This window comes from Jaculus jaculus, chromosome 10, assembly GCF_020740685.1.
Source record: "Jaculus jaculus isolate mJacJac1 chromosome 10, mJacJac1.mat.Y.cur, whole genome shotgun sequence".
Lineage (NCBI taxonomy): Eukaryota > Metazoa > Chordata > Mammalia > Rodentia > Dipodidae > Jaculus > Jaculus jaculus.
The window spans coordinates 91,056,983-91,075,480 of NC_059111.1; the positions used below are offsets into that span (position 1 = coordinate 91,056,983).

Here is an 18,498-nt window from a genome sequence, read left to right on the forward strand (position 1 = left end):
ATATATATATGAATGAATGAATGAATAAATGAATGTAGCTGGGCATGGTGGTACAAGCCTTTAATCCTAGCATTCAGGAGGCTGAGGTAGGAGGATGGTTGTGAATTCAAGGCTGCCTGAGACTACATAGTGAATTCCAGGTCAGCTTGGGCTAGAATGTGACCTTACCTAGGAAAACATGATAAAGTAAAAAGAACAAAAAAAAAACACTGTCCATTTAAATACCTGGGCATGGTGGTCCATGCCTTTAGTTCCATCACTCCCTGGAGGCTGAGGTAGGACTATTGCAATGAGTTTGAGGCCAATGTGGGCATAGAGTGGGTTCCCAGTTAGCTTTGGTTACAGTGAGACCTTGCCTCAAAAACAAAAACAAAACCTAAAACAAAATAATTCATTTGGGGCTGGAGAGATGGCTTAGCGGTTAAGCGCTTGTCTGTGAAGCCTAAGGACCCCGGTTCGAGGCTTGGTTCCCCAGGTCCCATGTTAGCCAGATGCACAAGGGGGCGCACGCGTCTGGAGTTCATTTGCAGTGGCTGGAAGCCCTGGCGCGCCCATTCTCTCTCTCTCCCTCTATCTGTCTTTCTCTCTGTGTGTCTGTCTCTCTCAAATAAATAAAAAATTAAAAAAATATATTTAAAAATAATTCATTTGCATGCGTGTTCATATGTGAGGGTCTCAAGTCACTGCAAATAAAAGTCCATTCTGCTTTATATGGGTGACTTGGAAATTGAACCTAGGTAAAGCAGGTTTTGCAAGTAGGCATCTTTGACCACTGAGCCATCTCCCTAGCTGATGCCCCCTCTTACTTTTAACTAAAACTCAGTTTAATTTTATCAGCTAAATTTAATATAAGAGTTGACCTTTCAAGACACTGACAATATGAAATTTCTTTTAATAAGATTAAAAAAAATACATGGACAAATTACTACATCACTTAGAAATTAATTTCATTTGACTTTAGGCTGACTTGCAGAACACTGGGGAAGTATCTAGATAGAACAAAGAAAATTAGAAAACTTTCTTTTTCAGTACTTCCAGTACTAAATAATAATGAAAAACTTTTTTTTTTTTTTTTGGTGGTTGAAGAATTAGGTTGACAATTAGTTGGTGGTTACAATTAAAAGGGAACCTTAATTAAGTTTATTTAATTAAAGGGGAATCACACTGTTCTGTATCAAGCACAACTGAAGCGTTGCTGTTGGACAGTCCCCTTAAGTTCCTACACAGTCCAAGGTGATGTTTCTCAGCGCAGAAGGTTCTATTTCCAGAGGGAAGCTTCCTAACAGGGCAATGTCAGCTAGGTCTAACAAATGTGCAGCACACACGCGTCGTACTTCACAAGGGGGTGACTCACAGATGCTTAAGATCCAACTTCTTCTAGTTCCATAAGAAACAAAGTCCAAATGTTCGGAATTACATGATTGACTACTCACCAAAAATCCATAAAATATTCACACCAGATAGACCAAGATTGACTCTCCTATAAAAAGAGAAAAGAAGTAAAATGGCTTGTCTGAGTAGATAAGGTCTTTTTCTAATAACAAAAACAAGTGTATGACAAATACACATTTACTTGATATGAATTATGTTATACAGAAGTTATCAGTTAATCAAGTTAAAGTATTTTTTTTAAACCTTTTTATTTTTCCTTTTTTTTTTGTTTTTTCAAGGGGGGGTCTCAACACTCTAGTCCAGGCTGAAATCACTATATAGTCTCAGGTGGCCTCGAACTCAGGGTGATCCTCCTACCTCTGCATGTGCCACCACACCCACTGGTAATCACTTTTTAAATTGTGCTAACTCCCAAATTCTGAAAATTAATTTTTTCAGTAAACTTTGGGAATTATTACGCCAGATAACAGAGTGAACACAGTAATTTTTTTTCAAGCAGCTCTCCCCTATCCCGGACTAGCCTTAGCCTCACAGTGACACTGCTACCTCTGCCTCCATAGTGCTGGGATTGAAGGTGTGTGTCACCACACCTGGCCCCAAATTTCTTTGTCTTTTTTTTTTTTTTTTTTGGTTTTGCGGTAGGGTTTCCCTCTATCTCAGACTGACCTAGAATTCACTATGTAGTCTCAGGGTGGCCTTGAACTCACAGTGATCCTCCTACCTCTGCTTCCCAAATGTTGGGATTGAAGGTGTGCGCCACCATGCCTGGTGGCTCGAATTTTTTTACAGATAATTTTATTTATTTGAGACAGGAAGAGAGAGAGAGAGAGAATGAATTATGTGTGTGAGTATATGGGCATGCTAGGGCCTCCTGTAACTGCAAATGAACTCCAGAAACATGCCTCAGTTTGTCCATCTGGCTTTATGTGGGTGCTGGAGAATCAAACCTGGCCATCAGGTTTTACAAACAAGTGCTTTTAACTGCTGAGCCATCTCTCCAGCCTCAGAATCATTTTAGTAAGGTTAAAGTATTGACTACATACTTTAAGTCTTACTGATTATTAATTAGGGGTGCTTTGGTAAATTTGCATATGTGGATTATCCAAAGATCATAAACTAAACCCTATACCTGTGACAGAAAGATGAATTATTCCAGGGAGAAATACAACTGTATTTAAAGTGTAAGGGGAAGAGAGAGGGCTTCAAAAAATACAACAGCTCATCTAACAAAATAAGAAATCAACGATATCTAAAATTGAAGAACAGAGTAAGTCATGTCACTTCAGTTTTGGAACTATAGGAAACAGCACCAGGTGAGAAACCGAGCACATTGTCAAGCGGTTACCTTTGGGAGATGGCCTTGGGGATATAGGTAACTGCTCATTTATTTACTGATTTAGAGACAGAGAAAGACACAGATAGAAAATGGATGCACCAGGGCCATTTTCTCCATGAACTCCAGATGTATGTGCCACCTTGTACATCTGGCTTACATGGGTCCTGGAGAACTGAATCTGGGTCCTTAGGCTTTGCCAGCAAGTACCTTAACCACCAACCCATCTCTCCAGCCCTTAAGTACTTTTTTTCCTCCGCAAAAGGCAGGGTCTCCTTCTAACCCAGGCTGGCCTGAAATTCACTCTGTAGTTCCCCTGAAATGCACAGGGATCCTCCTACCTCTGCCTCCTGAGTCCTGGGATTAAAGGCTGCACCACCATGTTGGTTAAGAGTACGATTTTTATGTCAGAGATGTTCCTACAGGAAGGACAGCTACAAACCCAACTGTCTTTCACCAATACAGAAATGGAGGTTCTGAGGAGTTAACAGACTAGCCACAGCAGCAGAGCTGACTAGTACTAGAAACCAATTTAGAGTTTAATCCACACACCCGGTCACGTGATACTGTCCTCTACAGAATCTTAACACAGGAAGGACAACAGTAATGAAGTTAAAAATTTATGTTTTAAAAGTATAGCACATACCCAAGCATTCCTGACTCCTTGGTCTTTATGACGTACAGGAACATCAACAATGTATGGAACATATTATTACGGCCCTAGAACCAAGACAAAAGGATAAATACTTAAACCAAACTGAAAAGATTCAATCTGACAGAAGATGCAGATCTTGTCAATTCACATCCTTCCAACTCAGAATTTCACATAATTCAGACTGTCATTCAGTCATTCTGCAGTATGCCAACACTTTGCATCAGGAAAGTGGGAACAGTGGAGTGACTATGACAAAAGGATCCCTAAACACAGAGCTTACTATCAAGCTGGAAAGGTTTGACAGTAAACGAATTACAATTGAATGTGAGAAATGTTATGGGGGGGTGTGGGATGGCAGAGGTTCACATGAAAACATCTAACAGACTAGAGAGGCAGGGAATGCCTCTCTAAGGGAGACATGAAATATGAATAGAAAGTTGGTATTTGCTGGGCGTGGTGGCGCATGCTTTTAATCCCTACACTTGGGAGTCAGAGGTAGGAGGATTACTCTGAGTTTGAGGCCATCCTGAGACTACATATGAATTCCAGGTCAGCCTGGGGGAGAATCAGTGGGACCTGGAAGAGAGCTATTCTGAAATTGGTAGCCTCAGATACTACACATAAGAAGCTCTCTCCTCAAACACGCACATTAACAAGACTATTAAAATTTAGTGTACAACGTGCTACCATACCATGGAATTCCCTAAAATTGTTCAGATTCAAAGAACCTTTAGTTGTACTTTTATTTTTATTTATTTATTTTTTAATTTTTAAATTTTTATTAACATTTTCCATGATTATAAAAAAAATCCCATGGTAATTCCCTCCCTCCCCTACCCCCTGACACTTTCCCCTTTGAAATTCCATTCTCCATCATATTACCTCCCCATCTCAATCATTGTACTTACGTATATACAATATCAACCTATTTAGTTGTACTTTTAAAATACATTACAGAGCCAGGCGTGGTGGCATGTGCCTTTAATCCCAGCACTTGGGAGGCAGAAGTAGGATTCCTTTGAGTTCGAGCCAGCCTAGAGTGAGACCCTACCTCAAAAAACAAAACAAAACAAAACAAAAGCCAGGCAATCCCAGCACTTGGGAGGCAGAGGTAGGAGGATTTCTGTGAGTTCAAGGCCACCCTGAGAATATAGTGAATTCCAGGTCAGCCTGAGCTAGAGTGAGACCCCACCTCCAAACAACAACAACAAAAAAAAAAACAAACAACAAACAAAAAACAACCAATCAAACAAAAATAATCCTGTAATGTCAGGACTGGAATGATGGCTCAATATTTGGAGGTACTTGCTTGCAAAGCCTGCCTGTCTGGGTTCAATTCCCCAGCACCCATGGAGATGTAGACACAAAAACTTGTGCGTGTGTCTGGCACTTGTTTGCAATATACATACATACATGGTACATACACATGCAAATAAAAATATTTCAGCAAATACATTGCAGTATACTTTAGTATATAAGTAAACTGTTAAATGTAAAATTACTTTATTGGTAATTGTTAGTCTATAAAAATAGCTCAACAAACAGATTTTTTTGTTGTTGTTGTTATTGTTGTTTTTGAGAAAGGGTTTTACTGTACCCAGGCTGACCTGGAATTCACTCTGTAGTCTCAGGCTGACCTTGAACTCAAGGTGATCCTCCTTCTTCTGCCTCCTGACTGCTGGGATTAAAGGCATGTGCCACTACATCCTGCTCTTTCTTTTCTTTCTTTTTTCTTTATTGAGATAGGGTCTCCCTGTAGCCCTGCTGACCTAAAATTCACTCTGTAGTCTCAGGCTGGCCTCAAACCCACAGCAATCCTCCTATCACCGTCTCCCAAGTGCTGGGATTAAAGGGGTGTTCCATCATGCCTAGCTTTTTTTTTTTCTTTCCTTAAACAAAATTTATTTATTTGAGAGAAAGAGGCAGAGAGACAGAGAATGAGAGAATGAGAATGCACACATCTGGCTAACGTGGGTCCTGGGGAATTGAACCTGACTTTGCAGGCAGGTGCCTTAACTGCTAAGCAATCTCTCCAGCCCTGTAAGCTTAACTTTATCATTGAGTTTGTATATATATACACACTTGGTCACTTTACCCATAAAAGTAATGATACCTTCTCAAAAAACAACAACAACAAAAATCTTAAACAAAAACAGACTCGCATGGGTAGTCCACAGGAACTCCAACAGCTCAAAATAAAAATTTATACAATCATAAGAGTAAAATATTAATTTGAAACAAAATTACTATCTCTGTCTCTGATCTGATGGAGAACAGAATATGAAATTATTGGTCAATACGCTGTGCACAGAGGAACCTGTCTATAATCTCAGCACTTGGGAGAATGAAGTGGAAAGTTCTGAGTTTGAGGCCAGCCTGATTCACACAGGAAGACCGTCTCAAAAACAAAACAAAACACAAAATCCCAAACCCAGAAATTAACAAAAAGAAGTTATAGCCAGTATAAAAATTCTCAGCAAAAAGATCAACAAAACTGACTTTAAATTTTTTTTTTTTTTTAAGGAAATTCAGACATCTATATGCATGGAGAAGGACAGTCAGCAGGATTTGTAAGGAAGGGCCAACAGGAGAATGATTAAATAAACCTTTTTTTTTTTTTTTTTTTTTTTTTGAGGTAGGGTCTTGATCTAGCCCAGGCTGACCTGGAATTCACTATGTGGTCCCAGGCTGGCCTCAAACTCATGGCGATCCTCCTACCTCAGCCTCTTGAGTGCTGGGATTAAAGGCATGTGCCATAACACCTGGTTTAAAGTCAATTTTTAAGATTAATTTATTTATTTGAGACAGAATGGGCATACCAGGGCCTCTAACCACTGCAAATGAACTCCACATGCATGTGCTACCTTGCAGATCTGGCTTATGTGGGTCTTGGGGAATCAAACTTGTTTCCTTTGGCTTTGCAGGCAAGCACCTTAACTGCTGACCTGTCTCCCCAAACCTCAAAGTCAATTTTTATTAATTTATTTATTTTGGTTTTCTGAGGTAGGTTCTCACTCTAGCTCAGGCTGACCTGGAATTCACCATGTAGTCTCAGGTTGGCCTCGAACTCACATCAATCCTTCTACCTCTGCCTCCCAAGTGCTGGAATTAAAGGCGTGTGCCACCATACCCAGCCAACTTTTATTTATTTAGTTTTTGGTTTTCTAAGGCAGGGTCTCACTATAGCTCAGGCTGACCTGGACTTCACTATGTAGTCTCAGGGTGGCTTTGAACTCATGGCAATCCTCCTACCTCTGCCTCCCGAGTGCTGGGATTAAAGTCATGTGCCACTACATCCAGCTCAAAGTCAATATTTAAATGCAAAGTGTAAGAGTATTTAAAAAAAAAGGGTAAAGGGACTGGCTGAAGGGATGGCTTGGTGGTCAAGGCATTTGCTTGCAAAGCCAAAGCACCCATGTTCAATTCTCCAGTACCCATGTTAACCAGATGCACAAGGTGGCACATGTGTCAGGAGTTTGCTTGCACTGGCTGAAAGCCCTGGCACGCCCATTCTCTCTTTCTCTCACCCTCTTTCTCTGTTAAGTAAGTAAATAAATAAAAATATTTTAAAAATAATAAAGGTAGAGGGGTTGGAAAATGGCTTAGTGGTTAAGGTACTTGCCTGTGACGCCTAGGGACCTAGATTCACTTAATGCACAAGGTGGCACATGCCTCTGGAATTTTTAGTGGTGGTTACAGGTCCTGGAGTGCCCATTCTCTCTTTATGTGCCTTTTTCTTTCTATCTCTCTCAAATAAATATTTTTATAAAATCACAGATGAAGACAAAAATTTCTAAAAGGCGATTCACCAAACTGTTAATAGCTATTTTTTAACAAGTGATTTTTTTCTTACTTTCTCAGATTAAACATACATTACAATTGAAGTAAAAATTAAAGTAAAAAAGAAATGCATTTTCTTAAAACAAAATGAAAAAACAAAAAGAATTTTACTATGTGCTGGGGGTAGTGGCACATGCCTTTAATTCCAGCACTCAATAGGAGTATTGCTGTGAATTCAAGGCCAGCCTGAGACTATACAGTGAATTCCAGGTTATCCTGGCCTAGAGTGAGGCCTTAACTTAAAGAACAAAAGTAAACAAACAAATAAAAATTTTTGTCACACCCCACAAAAAGGTTATTTTCTTTCATTGCTTTTCCTCCCGAGGTAGGGTTTCACGTTAGCTCACGCTGACCAGGCAGGCACTCACTCTAGAGTCCCCCGCTGGCCTTCAAACTCTCATCTGTCCTCCTACCTCTGCCTCCCAAATGCTGGGATTAAAGGCGTGCGCTGTCACATCCAGCCTTATTTTACTTGTTTTGGTTTTTTGAGGCAGGGACTCACTCTAGCCCATGCTGACTTGGAACTCACTCTATAGCCAGGCTGGCCCTGAACTCATGGTGCTGGGATTAAAGGTGTGTGCACCAGGACACCTGGCTAAATTCTTGCTTTATTTTATTTATTTATTTATTTATTTATTTATTTATTTATTTTTTGTTTTTTTGAGGCAGAGTCTTGTTCTAGCCCAGGCTGACCTGGAATTCACTATGTAGTCTCAGGGTGGCCTCGAACTCACGGCGATCCTCCTACCTCTGCCTCCTAAATGCTGGGATTAAAGGCGTGCGCCACCACGCCCGGCTTTTGTTTCATTTTTAAAGAATCATTATTTTTTTGTGAAGAGAATGAGACAGACAGACAGACACACAATGTGTGAATGAGAGTACACCGCGGTCTAGTGCTTATGTAAATGAACTCCAGACACTAGCGCTACTGTGTGCGTCTGACTTTACATGGCTACTGGAGAAATGAACTAAAGTCAGCAGGCTTTGCAAGCAAGTACCTTTTAACGGCTTGAACTCAGCCCAAGATTTTAATTTGTTTTCCAAGGCAGACTCTCACTTTAGCCCAGGCTGACCTGGAACTCACTTTGTAGGCTAAGCCTAGCCTCAAATTCATAGTGCTCCTCCTACCTTACTTTCCTGAGTGCTAGTATTAAAGGCGTGCTCCACTACTCCTGATCCAAGATTCTTATTTTAAAACTGAAAGCACCATCAAGGGAAACCATCCACGACATTTTTATATAACTTTTGTTTTGTTTTATTTTTTGAGGTAGAGTCTCACTGTAGCCCAGGCTGACCTGGAATTCACTATGTACTCTCAGGGTGGCCTCTAGCTCATGGTGGTTCTCCTACCTCTGTCTCCTAATTGCTAGAATTAAAGGCGTATTCCACCATGCCTGGCAACAACTTTTAAATACAGAAATACTTTTGGGGAAGGTTGGCAAGATGACTTAGCGGTTAAGACGCTTGCCAGCTAAGCCAAAGGACCCAGGTTATATTCCCCAGTACCCAGATAAGCCAGATGCACAAGGAGGTGCATGTATTTGAAGTTTGTTTGCTATGGCTAGAGGCCCTTGTGTTCTCATTCTCTCTCTCTCAAGTAAATAAATAAAAAATCAAAAAAGCAAAGAAAGAAAGAACGAACACATGAATGAATGAACTTAATCCCAGCACTTGGGAGGCAGAGGTAGGAAGTTTGAAGCCAACCTGAGACTACAAAGTGAACTGCAGGTCAGCCTGGGCTAGAGGGAGATCCTACCTTTGGGTAAAAAAGAAGTACTTTTGGGGATGGAGATACAGCTCAGTGGTAGAGTGATTGCCTTGTATGTATGAGCCCCTGGGTTCAATCCCCAGCACCAGAGGGGGAAAAAAAAGTCAGCAATACCTTTGGAAGATTGTAGACGTGACGTTGGTAGATAAGTTCATAATGGGGAGGGTTGATAGCGCTCTGATAAACACAAAAAACATTTTCATTCGTAACATCTGTAAAGAAATTATGCCACATTAGAAAGTAAACCACTATTTCCTGTGAAATCTCAACACACTCTTTTAGGAGAGGTTTGTACCTGGTTTATTTGGTGTTTGGACAAAATGCTGTGAAGTAAATGTTTTTCCATCAGGGTACTTAGGATGAGGAGGTAATCTGGAATCAAGGTAGGTACAGAACACGTGCATGATGATCTGATGAAGAGGGGAAAACAAATGTTCAGAGTTAGCATGAAAATCCTGCTCAGGGCAGGAAAGATGTTTAGCTGGTAAAAGCATGAGGATCCGAGTTTGGACCCAAATGTCTGTATGTAACGCTAGCATCTGTGAGGTAGAGACAAGGGCAAGCTGGCTAGCTAGACTAACCTAATGGGTAAACTCTGGGTTCAAGTGAGAGACCCTGTCTCAACAAGTAAGTTGGACAAGGATTGAGAAAGACAGTTCAAACTCCTCACGTGTGCATACATATGTACCCATGCAAACATGCCACCATGCATGCACAGCAAGCATACATGTGTGCACGCACATACACTCACACACATATATTTAGCATGGCTATAGAGCTTTAAAAACATTTATATTTATGATTTGGACATTAAAATATTTCCCTGGGCTGGAGGGATACCTGAGCAGTTAAGGCGCTAGCCTGAGAAGCCTGAAGACCCAGGTTCGATTCCCCAGTACCCATGTAAGCCAGATGCACAAGGTGGCACATGCTTCTGGAGTTTGTTTGCAGTGGCTGGAGGCTCTGGTGCGCCCATTCTCTCTGTGTGTCTAGCTGCCCCCCCTTCCAAATAAAATAAAAGAATAAAATATTTTTAAAAATCCTTCCCTTGCCAGGGGTGGTGGCGCATGCCTTTAATCCCAGCACTTGGGAGGCAGAGGTAGAAGGATCATGGTGAGTTCAAGGCCACCCTGAGACTACATAGTGAATTCCAGGTCAGCCTGGGCTAGCATGAAACACTAACTTGGGGGAAAAAAAAAAAAAATCCTTCCCTAAAGAGAGAATTAGCAAGAGAAATTGACAGAAAGGAAAGGTGAAAAAAAAAATCACATAATCCTCATAACAAACATATTGTTCCAGTCAAAATTTCTATTTTCCATAAAGCAATTAACTTATAAAATCTTTCTCCTGCCGAGTGTGGTGGCTCAGTGTGAGTTCAAGGCCACCCTGAAACTACATAGTGAATTCCAGGTCAGCCTGGGTCAGAGTGAGACCCTACCTTGAAAAACCAAAAAGTAAAAAATCTTTCTCCTGCTTAAACAATAAAGGAATCCAGTGTGTTTAAGAGGTGAGCTTAGTTCAAATAAACTACTCAAGGGTTGAGGATGGAGCTTAGTGGATATACTTACCCTGTGTTCACAAAGCCCTGGCCTTCATCTCCCTCACCACCAAAAACCCTCAAAACCCCAAAATCAAAACAAAAAATCATTCAAAGTTGAGAAAAATATATTCCACTCAATCTTTTCATGATGTGTCCCTTTCAAATTTAAAAATTTAAGCTGGGTGTAGTGGCGCACACCTTTAATCCCAACACTCGGGAGGCAGAGGTAGGAGGATTGCCGTGAGTTCGAGGCCACCCTGAGACTACAGAGTAAATTCCAGGTCAGCCTGTGCTAAAGAGAGACTTCAGGGGAAAAAAAAATTATCTATGTGAGGGGTGGGTAGGGAAATATGAGATGGGATGATTTAAACTCCAAACACTTCTTAAATATTTCACTTTACTTTTTTGGTTTTTCATAGGAACCCTAGAAAGGCAGGCCATTATGTAGGTATGTGTGTGTGTGTTGGGGAGGGGGGACGAAGAATTAAGCCCAGGGTCTTACATAGCTAGGCAAGTGCTATCATTTTTTTTTCTTTGTTTTGTTTTCTTGAGGTAGGGTCTCACTCTAGCCCAGGCTGACCTGGAATTCACTATGGAGTCTCACTCAGGGTGGCCTTGAACTCACGGCAATCCTACCTCTACCTCCCGAGTGCTGGGATTACAGACGTGTACCACCTCACCCGGCAAGTGCTATCATTTTAAAATTAAAAAAATACATATATATTTTTTGGCATGTACACATGTGGGTATGTGTGCATGCACGTGGGAGCTAGAGGACAGTCTTGGGTGCTATCCTCAGGAATGCTGCCTACCTCTGTTGAGACACAATGTCATATTGGTTTGGAGCTCACTGATTAGGCTAGACAGGCTGACCAGAGAGCAATGGGAGACCATTGTGTCTACCTCTTCAAAGCTGAGCTTATAGGGTAAGCCAGCCATCATGGCTGGCTTTTAGAATTAAAAAAAAAAAAAAAAGTTTTTACTTATTTATGGGGGGGGGGGAGAGAGAGAGAGAGAGGGAGAGAATATGAATATGAATGCACCAGGACCTCTAGCCATTGCAAATAAACTCCAGATGCATGCATCACCATGTCTATCTGGCTTATATGGGTACTAGGGGAACAGAACTTGGGTCCTTAGACTTCACAGGCAAGTAACTTAACTGCTAAGCCATCTCTCCAGCACCCCACTTTTTTTGTAAACATGGGTATTGGGGATTGAATTCAGATCTTGACTGAGCTACATCCTAACCCTCGCTGCTTTTTAAAAAAAATATTTTTTATTTTATTTTTTATTTATTTGTCAGAGAAAGAGGGGGAGAGAGAGAGAGAGAGAGAATGGGTGTGCCAGGGCCTCCAGAGGCTGCAAATGAGCTCCAGAAGCATGCGCCCCCTTGTGCATCTGGCTAATGTAGGCCCTGGGGAATCGAACCTGGGTCCTTTGGCTTTGCAGGCAAATGCCTTAATCACTAAGCCACCTCTCCATGCCCTCCCTTCTTAATTTCAAGATAGGTTGGCCTAGAACTCACTGTATAGCCTATATTAGCCTCCTGAGTAGCTGAGATTACAGGCTATTGTCTGATCCAGCTCCTTGTTTTCTGTTATACACCGGAACTCATGGACCATTCCAATCCATACAGTTGACAGCAAAATCAAATGTACTGCACATGCATTCATTTTCAATTTGAATATCAATACTTAAAATTCAATTTTCAGGCTTCAGAGATGGCTCAGTGGCTAAGGCACTTGCCTGCAAAGCCTAAGGACCCAGAATCAATTCCCCAGTACCCACATAAGCCAGATGTACAAAGCAGCATATACATCTGAAGTTTGCAGTGGCTAGAGGCCCTGGCATGCCCATTTTCTCTCTTTCTCTCTCTCTCTCTCTCTCTCTCTCTCTCTCTCTCTCTCGCTGCCCCTCTCTGATAAATGAAAATTTCTTTAACAAATTTTAATTTCATATATAATAGGTACTCCAAAATGAAAGTAACTTGTTGGGTGGGGCCATAGTTTGGTGGCTACAGTCCTTGCAAGTGTGAAAACTTGGATGTGATTGCCCATAACCACATAAAAAGGCTGGAGTGGCAGTGCATGCCTGCAATCTTAGTGCTTGGCAGGCAGAAACAGGTGGATTCCTAGAGTTTTCTGGCCAGCCAGAATAGCCCAAATGATGTGCTCTAAGCCAATGAAAGATCCTGTTTCAAAAAGAGGTGACTAGCCAGGTGTGGTGGTGCACACCTTTAATCCCAGCACTCGGGAGGCAGAGGTAGGAGGGTCGCCATGAGTTCGAGGCCACCCTGAGACTACATAGTGAATTCCAGGTCAGCCTGAGTTACAGTGAAGCCCTACCTTGAAAAACAAAAACAAAAACAAACAAAAAAAAAAGAGGTGAATAGTATTTCTGATAACACCTGTGGCTATCCTCTGGCTTTCACATGCATGCACAAACACACATATACATACATACACACAAATACTTCTTTTGGATTCACCTGTAAAAATAAATTCATTTGTTTATTTTTTTGGTTTTATTTTTTATTCATTTTTTGGGTTTTTCGAGGTTGGGTCATGCTGTACCTCAGGCTGACCTGGAACTCACTATGTAGTTTAGGGTGGCCTTGAACTCATTATAACCTCCTACCTCTACCTCCCGAGTGCTGGAATTAGGGCATGTGCCACCACGCCCAGCTTATTTTTTTGGGTTTTTGAGGTAAGGTCTCGCTCTCTAGCCCAGGCTGACCTGGAATTTACTATGTAGTCTCACAGGGTGGCCTCAAACTCACAGTGATCCCACGTACTTCTGCCTCCTGAGTGCTGGTATTAAAGGTGTGCCATCATGCTTGGCTAAAAATAAATGTTAAAAAGAGAAAAAGCTGAAGGAGCAGATCAGTGATGCAGCACTTGTCTACCATGTGCAAGGTCCTCATCAAAAAAAAAACAAAAAACAAAAAAACATGAATTTGAAGAACAGTTAAGTACATGTAAATTTTATGCTCTCAGATCTGTTAGGTCTGATACCAAGACTCATCTTTAAACTGATAATCCCAAATAAATATGTATCATAATACTCTTTGTCACAAGAGAAAAACAAATAAAAACCCCTCACCACTTGGTTATTAATCTTTTAGTGTTTTTTTTTGTTTGTTTGTTTTTAGTATTTTGTGGGCTGGAGAGATGGCTTAGTGTTTAAGGCACTTCCCTGCAAAGCTAAAGGACCCAGGCTTGATTCCCCAGTACCCACATAAAACAGAAGCACAAGGTAGCACATGCATCTGGAGTTCATTTGCAGCAGCTGAAGGCTTTAGAGCACCCATTCTCTCTCTGGTTCTTTCTATCTTCCTCTTAAATAAATAAATAAATAAAACTTTAAAAATATTTTGATAGAGAAAGGCAAATATCAGATACAGAGGGCTATAGAGACAGCTTAAGGGTTAAGGCACCTGCCTGCAAAGTCAAAGGACCCAGGTTTAATTACCCAGGACCCACATAAAGCCAGATGCACAAGGTGGCACATGTGTCTAAAGTTTGTTTGCAGTGGCTTGAGGTCCTGGAGTTTCCATTCTCTCTCTCTATCTGCCTATCTGGCTTTATGTGGGTCTTGGGGAATTGAACCCGGATCGTTAGGCTTTACAGGCAAGCTCCTTAACTGTTGAGCCACCTCTCCAGCCCAATCTTTTAGTTTTAATAGAGGAAAATAGTTAAGTGCTGGTGTATAATAATGAAGAAACAATATTGTAATGCAAACAACAACAAAAACTGCAGAACACATAATTTTATACACAATATGATTACAACTATAATTAAAAACATTAGCTGGGCCCAGTGTGGTGGTACATACTGTTAATCCCAGCACTCAGGAGGCAGAGGTAGGAGGATCACCATGAGTTCGAGGCCAGCCTGAGACTCCATAGTGAATTCCAGGGCAGTGTAGGCTAGAGAGAGATCCTACCGTGAAAAACAAAACAAAAAAGGTGAAAAAATATTTAACAGTGGTTCGGCTAAGGGGTTAAAATGCAGGTATTATTGTCCTGTAATTTATTCTTCTTAGTGTCTAAATTCTAATACTTAAAAAAAAAATTTATTGACGTAAACCCAACAACTGGACTTTTTTTCTGTTTGGTTTTTTGAGGTAGGGTCTCACTCTAGCTTAGGCTGACCTGGAATTTACCATGTAGTCTCAGGCTAGCCTCGAACTCATGGCAATCCTCCTGCCTCTGCTTCCTGAGTGCTAGGATTAAAGGCATGTGCCACCATGCTTGGCTGCCCCTTTATTTTTTTTATTTATTTTTTTTTAAATTTTTATTTATTTATTTGAGAGCAACAGACACAGAGAGAAAGACAGAGAGAGGGAGAGAGAGAATGGGCGCGCCAGGGCTTCCAGCCTCTGCAAACGAACTCCAGATGCGTGCGCCCCCTTGTGCATCTGGCTAACGTGGGACCTGGGGAACCAAGCCTCGAACCGGGGTCCTTAGGCTTCACAGGCAAGCGCTTAACCGCTACGCCATCTCTCCAGACCCCCTTTATTTTTTTAATGGCAGAGAGAGGGAATTGGCATGCCAGGGCCTCCAGCCACTGCAACTGAGTGACAGACACATGCGCCCCTTATGTGCATGTACGACATTGTGTGCCTGCATCACTGTGTGTGTGGCCTACGTGGGACTTGGAGTATCCAAGGTGAGTCCTTAGGTTTCGCAGGTAAGTACCTTAACTACTATGCCATCTCTCCAGCCCTCTAATACTTTAATTTTTTTTTTTTTAGGTAGAGTTTCACTCTATTCCAGGCTGACCTAGAATTCACTATGTAGTCTCAGGGTGGCCTCGAATTCACAGCAATCTTCCTACTTTTGCCTCCCAAGTGCTGGGATTAAAGGCATGTGTGACCACACCTGGTTTAAAAAACATTTTTATTTATTTATTTCTAAGCAGAGAGAAATAGAGCAGACAGACAGAGAGAATGGGCATGCTAGGACCTCTAGCCATTGCAAACAAACTCTGGATGCATGTGCCACCTTGTGCATCTGGCTATACGTAGATCCTAGAGAATTGAAACCTGGCTCCTTAGGCTTTGCAGGCAAGTGCCTTATCTGCTGAACCATCTTTTCAGCCTTCTAATACATTTTTGTTTGTTTGTTTTTACAAGGTAGGGTCTCACTCTATTCTAGGCTGACCTGGAACTTACTATGTAGTCTCACGGTAACCTTGAACTCAGAGATCCTCTTACCTCTGCCTCCAAAGTGCTGGGAATAAAGGTATAAGCCAACATGCCCGGCTCTCTAATACTTTTTTTTGGTTTATATTTATTTATTTATTTATTTATTTATTTATTTATTTATTTTTGGTTTTTCAAGGTAGGGTTTCACTCTAGTCCAGGCTGACTTGAAATTCACTATGGAGTCTCAGGGTGGCCTCGAACTCATGGCGATCCTCCTACCTCTGCCTCCCAAGTGCTGGGATTAAAGGTGTGTGCCACCACGCCCGGCTATTTTTAATTTTTTGTTTACTTTTATTTATTTATTTGAGAGCAACAGACAGAGAGAGAAAGAGGGAGAGAGAGAGAGAGAGAGAGAGAGAGAGAAAGAGAGAGCGAGCGAGGGAGGGAGGGAGGGAGGGAGGGAGGGAGGGAGGGAGAGAGAATGGGAGCGCCAGGGCCTCCAGCAACTGCAAACGAACTCCAGACATGTTCGCCCCTTGTGCATCTGGCTAATGTGGGTCCTGGGAAATCGAGCCTTGAACCGGGGTCCTTAGGCTTCATAGGCAAGCGCTTTTAACTGCTAAGCCATCTCTCCAGCCCTATTTTTATTTATTTGAGAGCAAAAGAGAGAAAGAAAGAGAAAGAGGAGGGAGGGAAGGAGAGAGAGAAGGAGAGAATGGGTACGTCAGGGCCTCCAGCCACTGCAAATGAACTCCAGATGCGTGTGCCCCCTTGTGCATCTGGCTTACTTGGGTCCTGGGGAATCGAGCCTCAAACCCGGGTTCTTAGGCTTCACAGGGACCTGCTTAACCGCTAAGCCATCTCTCCAGGCCTCTAATACTTTTATACTTGAAAAACAAAACCATATAAACCTAATAGCAAATATATTAAACTAAAATAATTAAACTGGGTACTTACAGCAGAATCAGTAGGCAGGTCTGTATCCCACTTTCGTCCTTTGAAGTCTCCACCTCTGTTCCATCTAAATGAACTCATACATCCTCCCTGAGAAAGTTCTATACAACAAATGTAAAATTGAGGATAAACAAAAGAGGAAAATAAGGCTACATGATAATAATACAGCACACTGACATAAAAAACTGATCACTCATAGTAACAAAATATATACAATATAAAATACAAAGATATAAAAGTTAATATCACTATGAAAAGAATCAGATAAATCCCAAATATACACAAAAGTAGTATTATGGGTTCTTTAAAAAGTCACTGGTGGACTGGACAGATGGCTTAGTGGTCAAGGCGCTTGCCTGCCAAGCCTCAGGACTCACATTTTACTCTCCAGGTCCCATGTAAGCCAGATGCACAAGGTGACAGAGGCACATAAGGCCGCAGGTGGCGCACGTGTCTGTAGTTTGATTACCGTGGCTGGAGGCCCTGGTGCACCAATTATCTCTCTCTCTCATTTAAAAAAAAATAAGGCCAGTGTGTTAGGTTTACTTCAAAAAAAAAAAAAAAAAGTCACTGGACAATTGGAAGGTCTAATATATGGGCTCCTGATATAGATTGTTTAAGGTGTGACAGGTGTATTATGGTTATATAAGAAATGTTGTTACTTATAATGAAAATACATGCTGAAAAGTAACAATATGCAATGTAATTTTTAAAAATTAATTTTATTATTTATTTATTTATTTATGAGAGACAGCAAAGGGGGGGGGAGGGAGGGGGGAGAGAATGGGCATACCAGGGCCACTAGCCACTGCAAACAAACTCTAGATGCATGTGCTACCTTGTGCCTCCTAGGTCTTTAGGCTTCACAGGCAAGTGAACCACTAAGACATCTCTCTAGCCTGTGCAATGTAATTTTGAATGGCATAGCAAAATGTGTGTGTTTATCTGTGGAGATACATATGCAAAATGTTTTCAACTGTTCATTCTAAGTAGAATTATTCATGTATTCTTTATTTGCATAATGAATACATATTTATACACATTTTTTGGATATAAACATACTGTTATCTACTAAGCAATTTTGCCAAAATATGAGCCTAAATCTACAGGAAATACAGGGGACAGAAAGCTGTATATAAGTTATACGTGGTGGTGTACGCCTTTAATCCCAGCACTTGGGAGGCAGAAGTAGAAGGATTGCTGTGGATTCAAGGCCACCCTAAGACTACATTGTGAGTTCCAAGTCAGCCTGGGCTAGAGTGAGACCTTACATAATTCCCCCCCACCAAAAAAAGAAAGTTGCATATATACAGACCATAGGAAACTCTTAACGGGACAACAATCTCATTCTTTCAATACATATATTGCAAAAGAAAAGGAGAAAAAAATGGACAGGAAACCTGCAACTTAAAAGAAATGTAAATATATTAACCTATCATCACACATACTACTTTTCTGGGCGTTGAAGTTGAGGCAGGGAGTCATGGTTATCCTCCTACTTCAGCCTTCTGAGGTTAAATGCATAAGCCAGTAACCTGGCCCATAGTAATGTTTGAATATTGGATTCAAACAAATGATGTTTAAAAGGAATTATATATTTTATGAATAGTAGCATACTTGAACACAGATTAGCTACTTCATGAAAATAAGGTATCACAACTATTGTGATTAGGTACAGCTGCATGATTTTATATTTATATGGAGGCAGGGCTTAGGCTCACCTTAAACTCACAGCGATTCTCATACATCAGCTTTTCAAGTGCTGGGATTAATGGCATGAACCACCACATCCAGCTACTGAAATACTATTTTTTGTAAATATATTTAAAAATATTTTACTGATTTATTTGACAGGGAGAAAGGAG

At 41.2% G+C, this 18,498-nt stretch overlaps 1 protein-coding gene across 3 annotated transcripts in view; it reads right to left on the reverse strand.

The window, feature by feature from the left end:
* Window positions 1-546: 546 nt before the first annotated feature.
* The window catches only part of Tmem209 (transmembrane protein 209), a 53,962-nt gene continuing 36,010 nt past the window's right edge, over window positions 547-18,498 (reverse strand). For all 3 annotated transcript variants that reach the window (XM_045160385.1, XM_045160384.1, XM_045160386.1), the window contains exons 11-15: window positions 16,637-16,734; window positions 9,284-9,398; window positions 9,103-9,200; window positions 3,372-3,445; window positions 547-1,480 (exon numbers count right to left, since the gene is read on the reverse strand). In XM_045160385.1, the coding sequence (XP_045016320.1) occupies window positions 1,426-1,480; window positions 3,372-3,445; window positions 9,103-9,200; window positions 9,284-9,398; window positions 16,637-16,734 (440 nt within the window). In that variant the 3' untranslated portion in view covers window positions 547-1,425. The remainder of the gene's footprint in view (window positions 1,481-3,371; window positions 3,446-9,102; window positions 9,201-9,283; window positions 9,399-16,636; window positions 16,735-18,498) is intronic.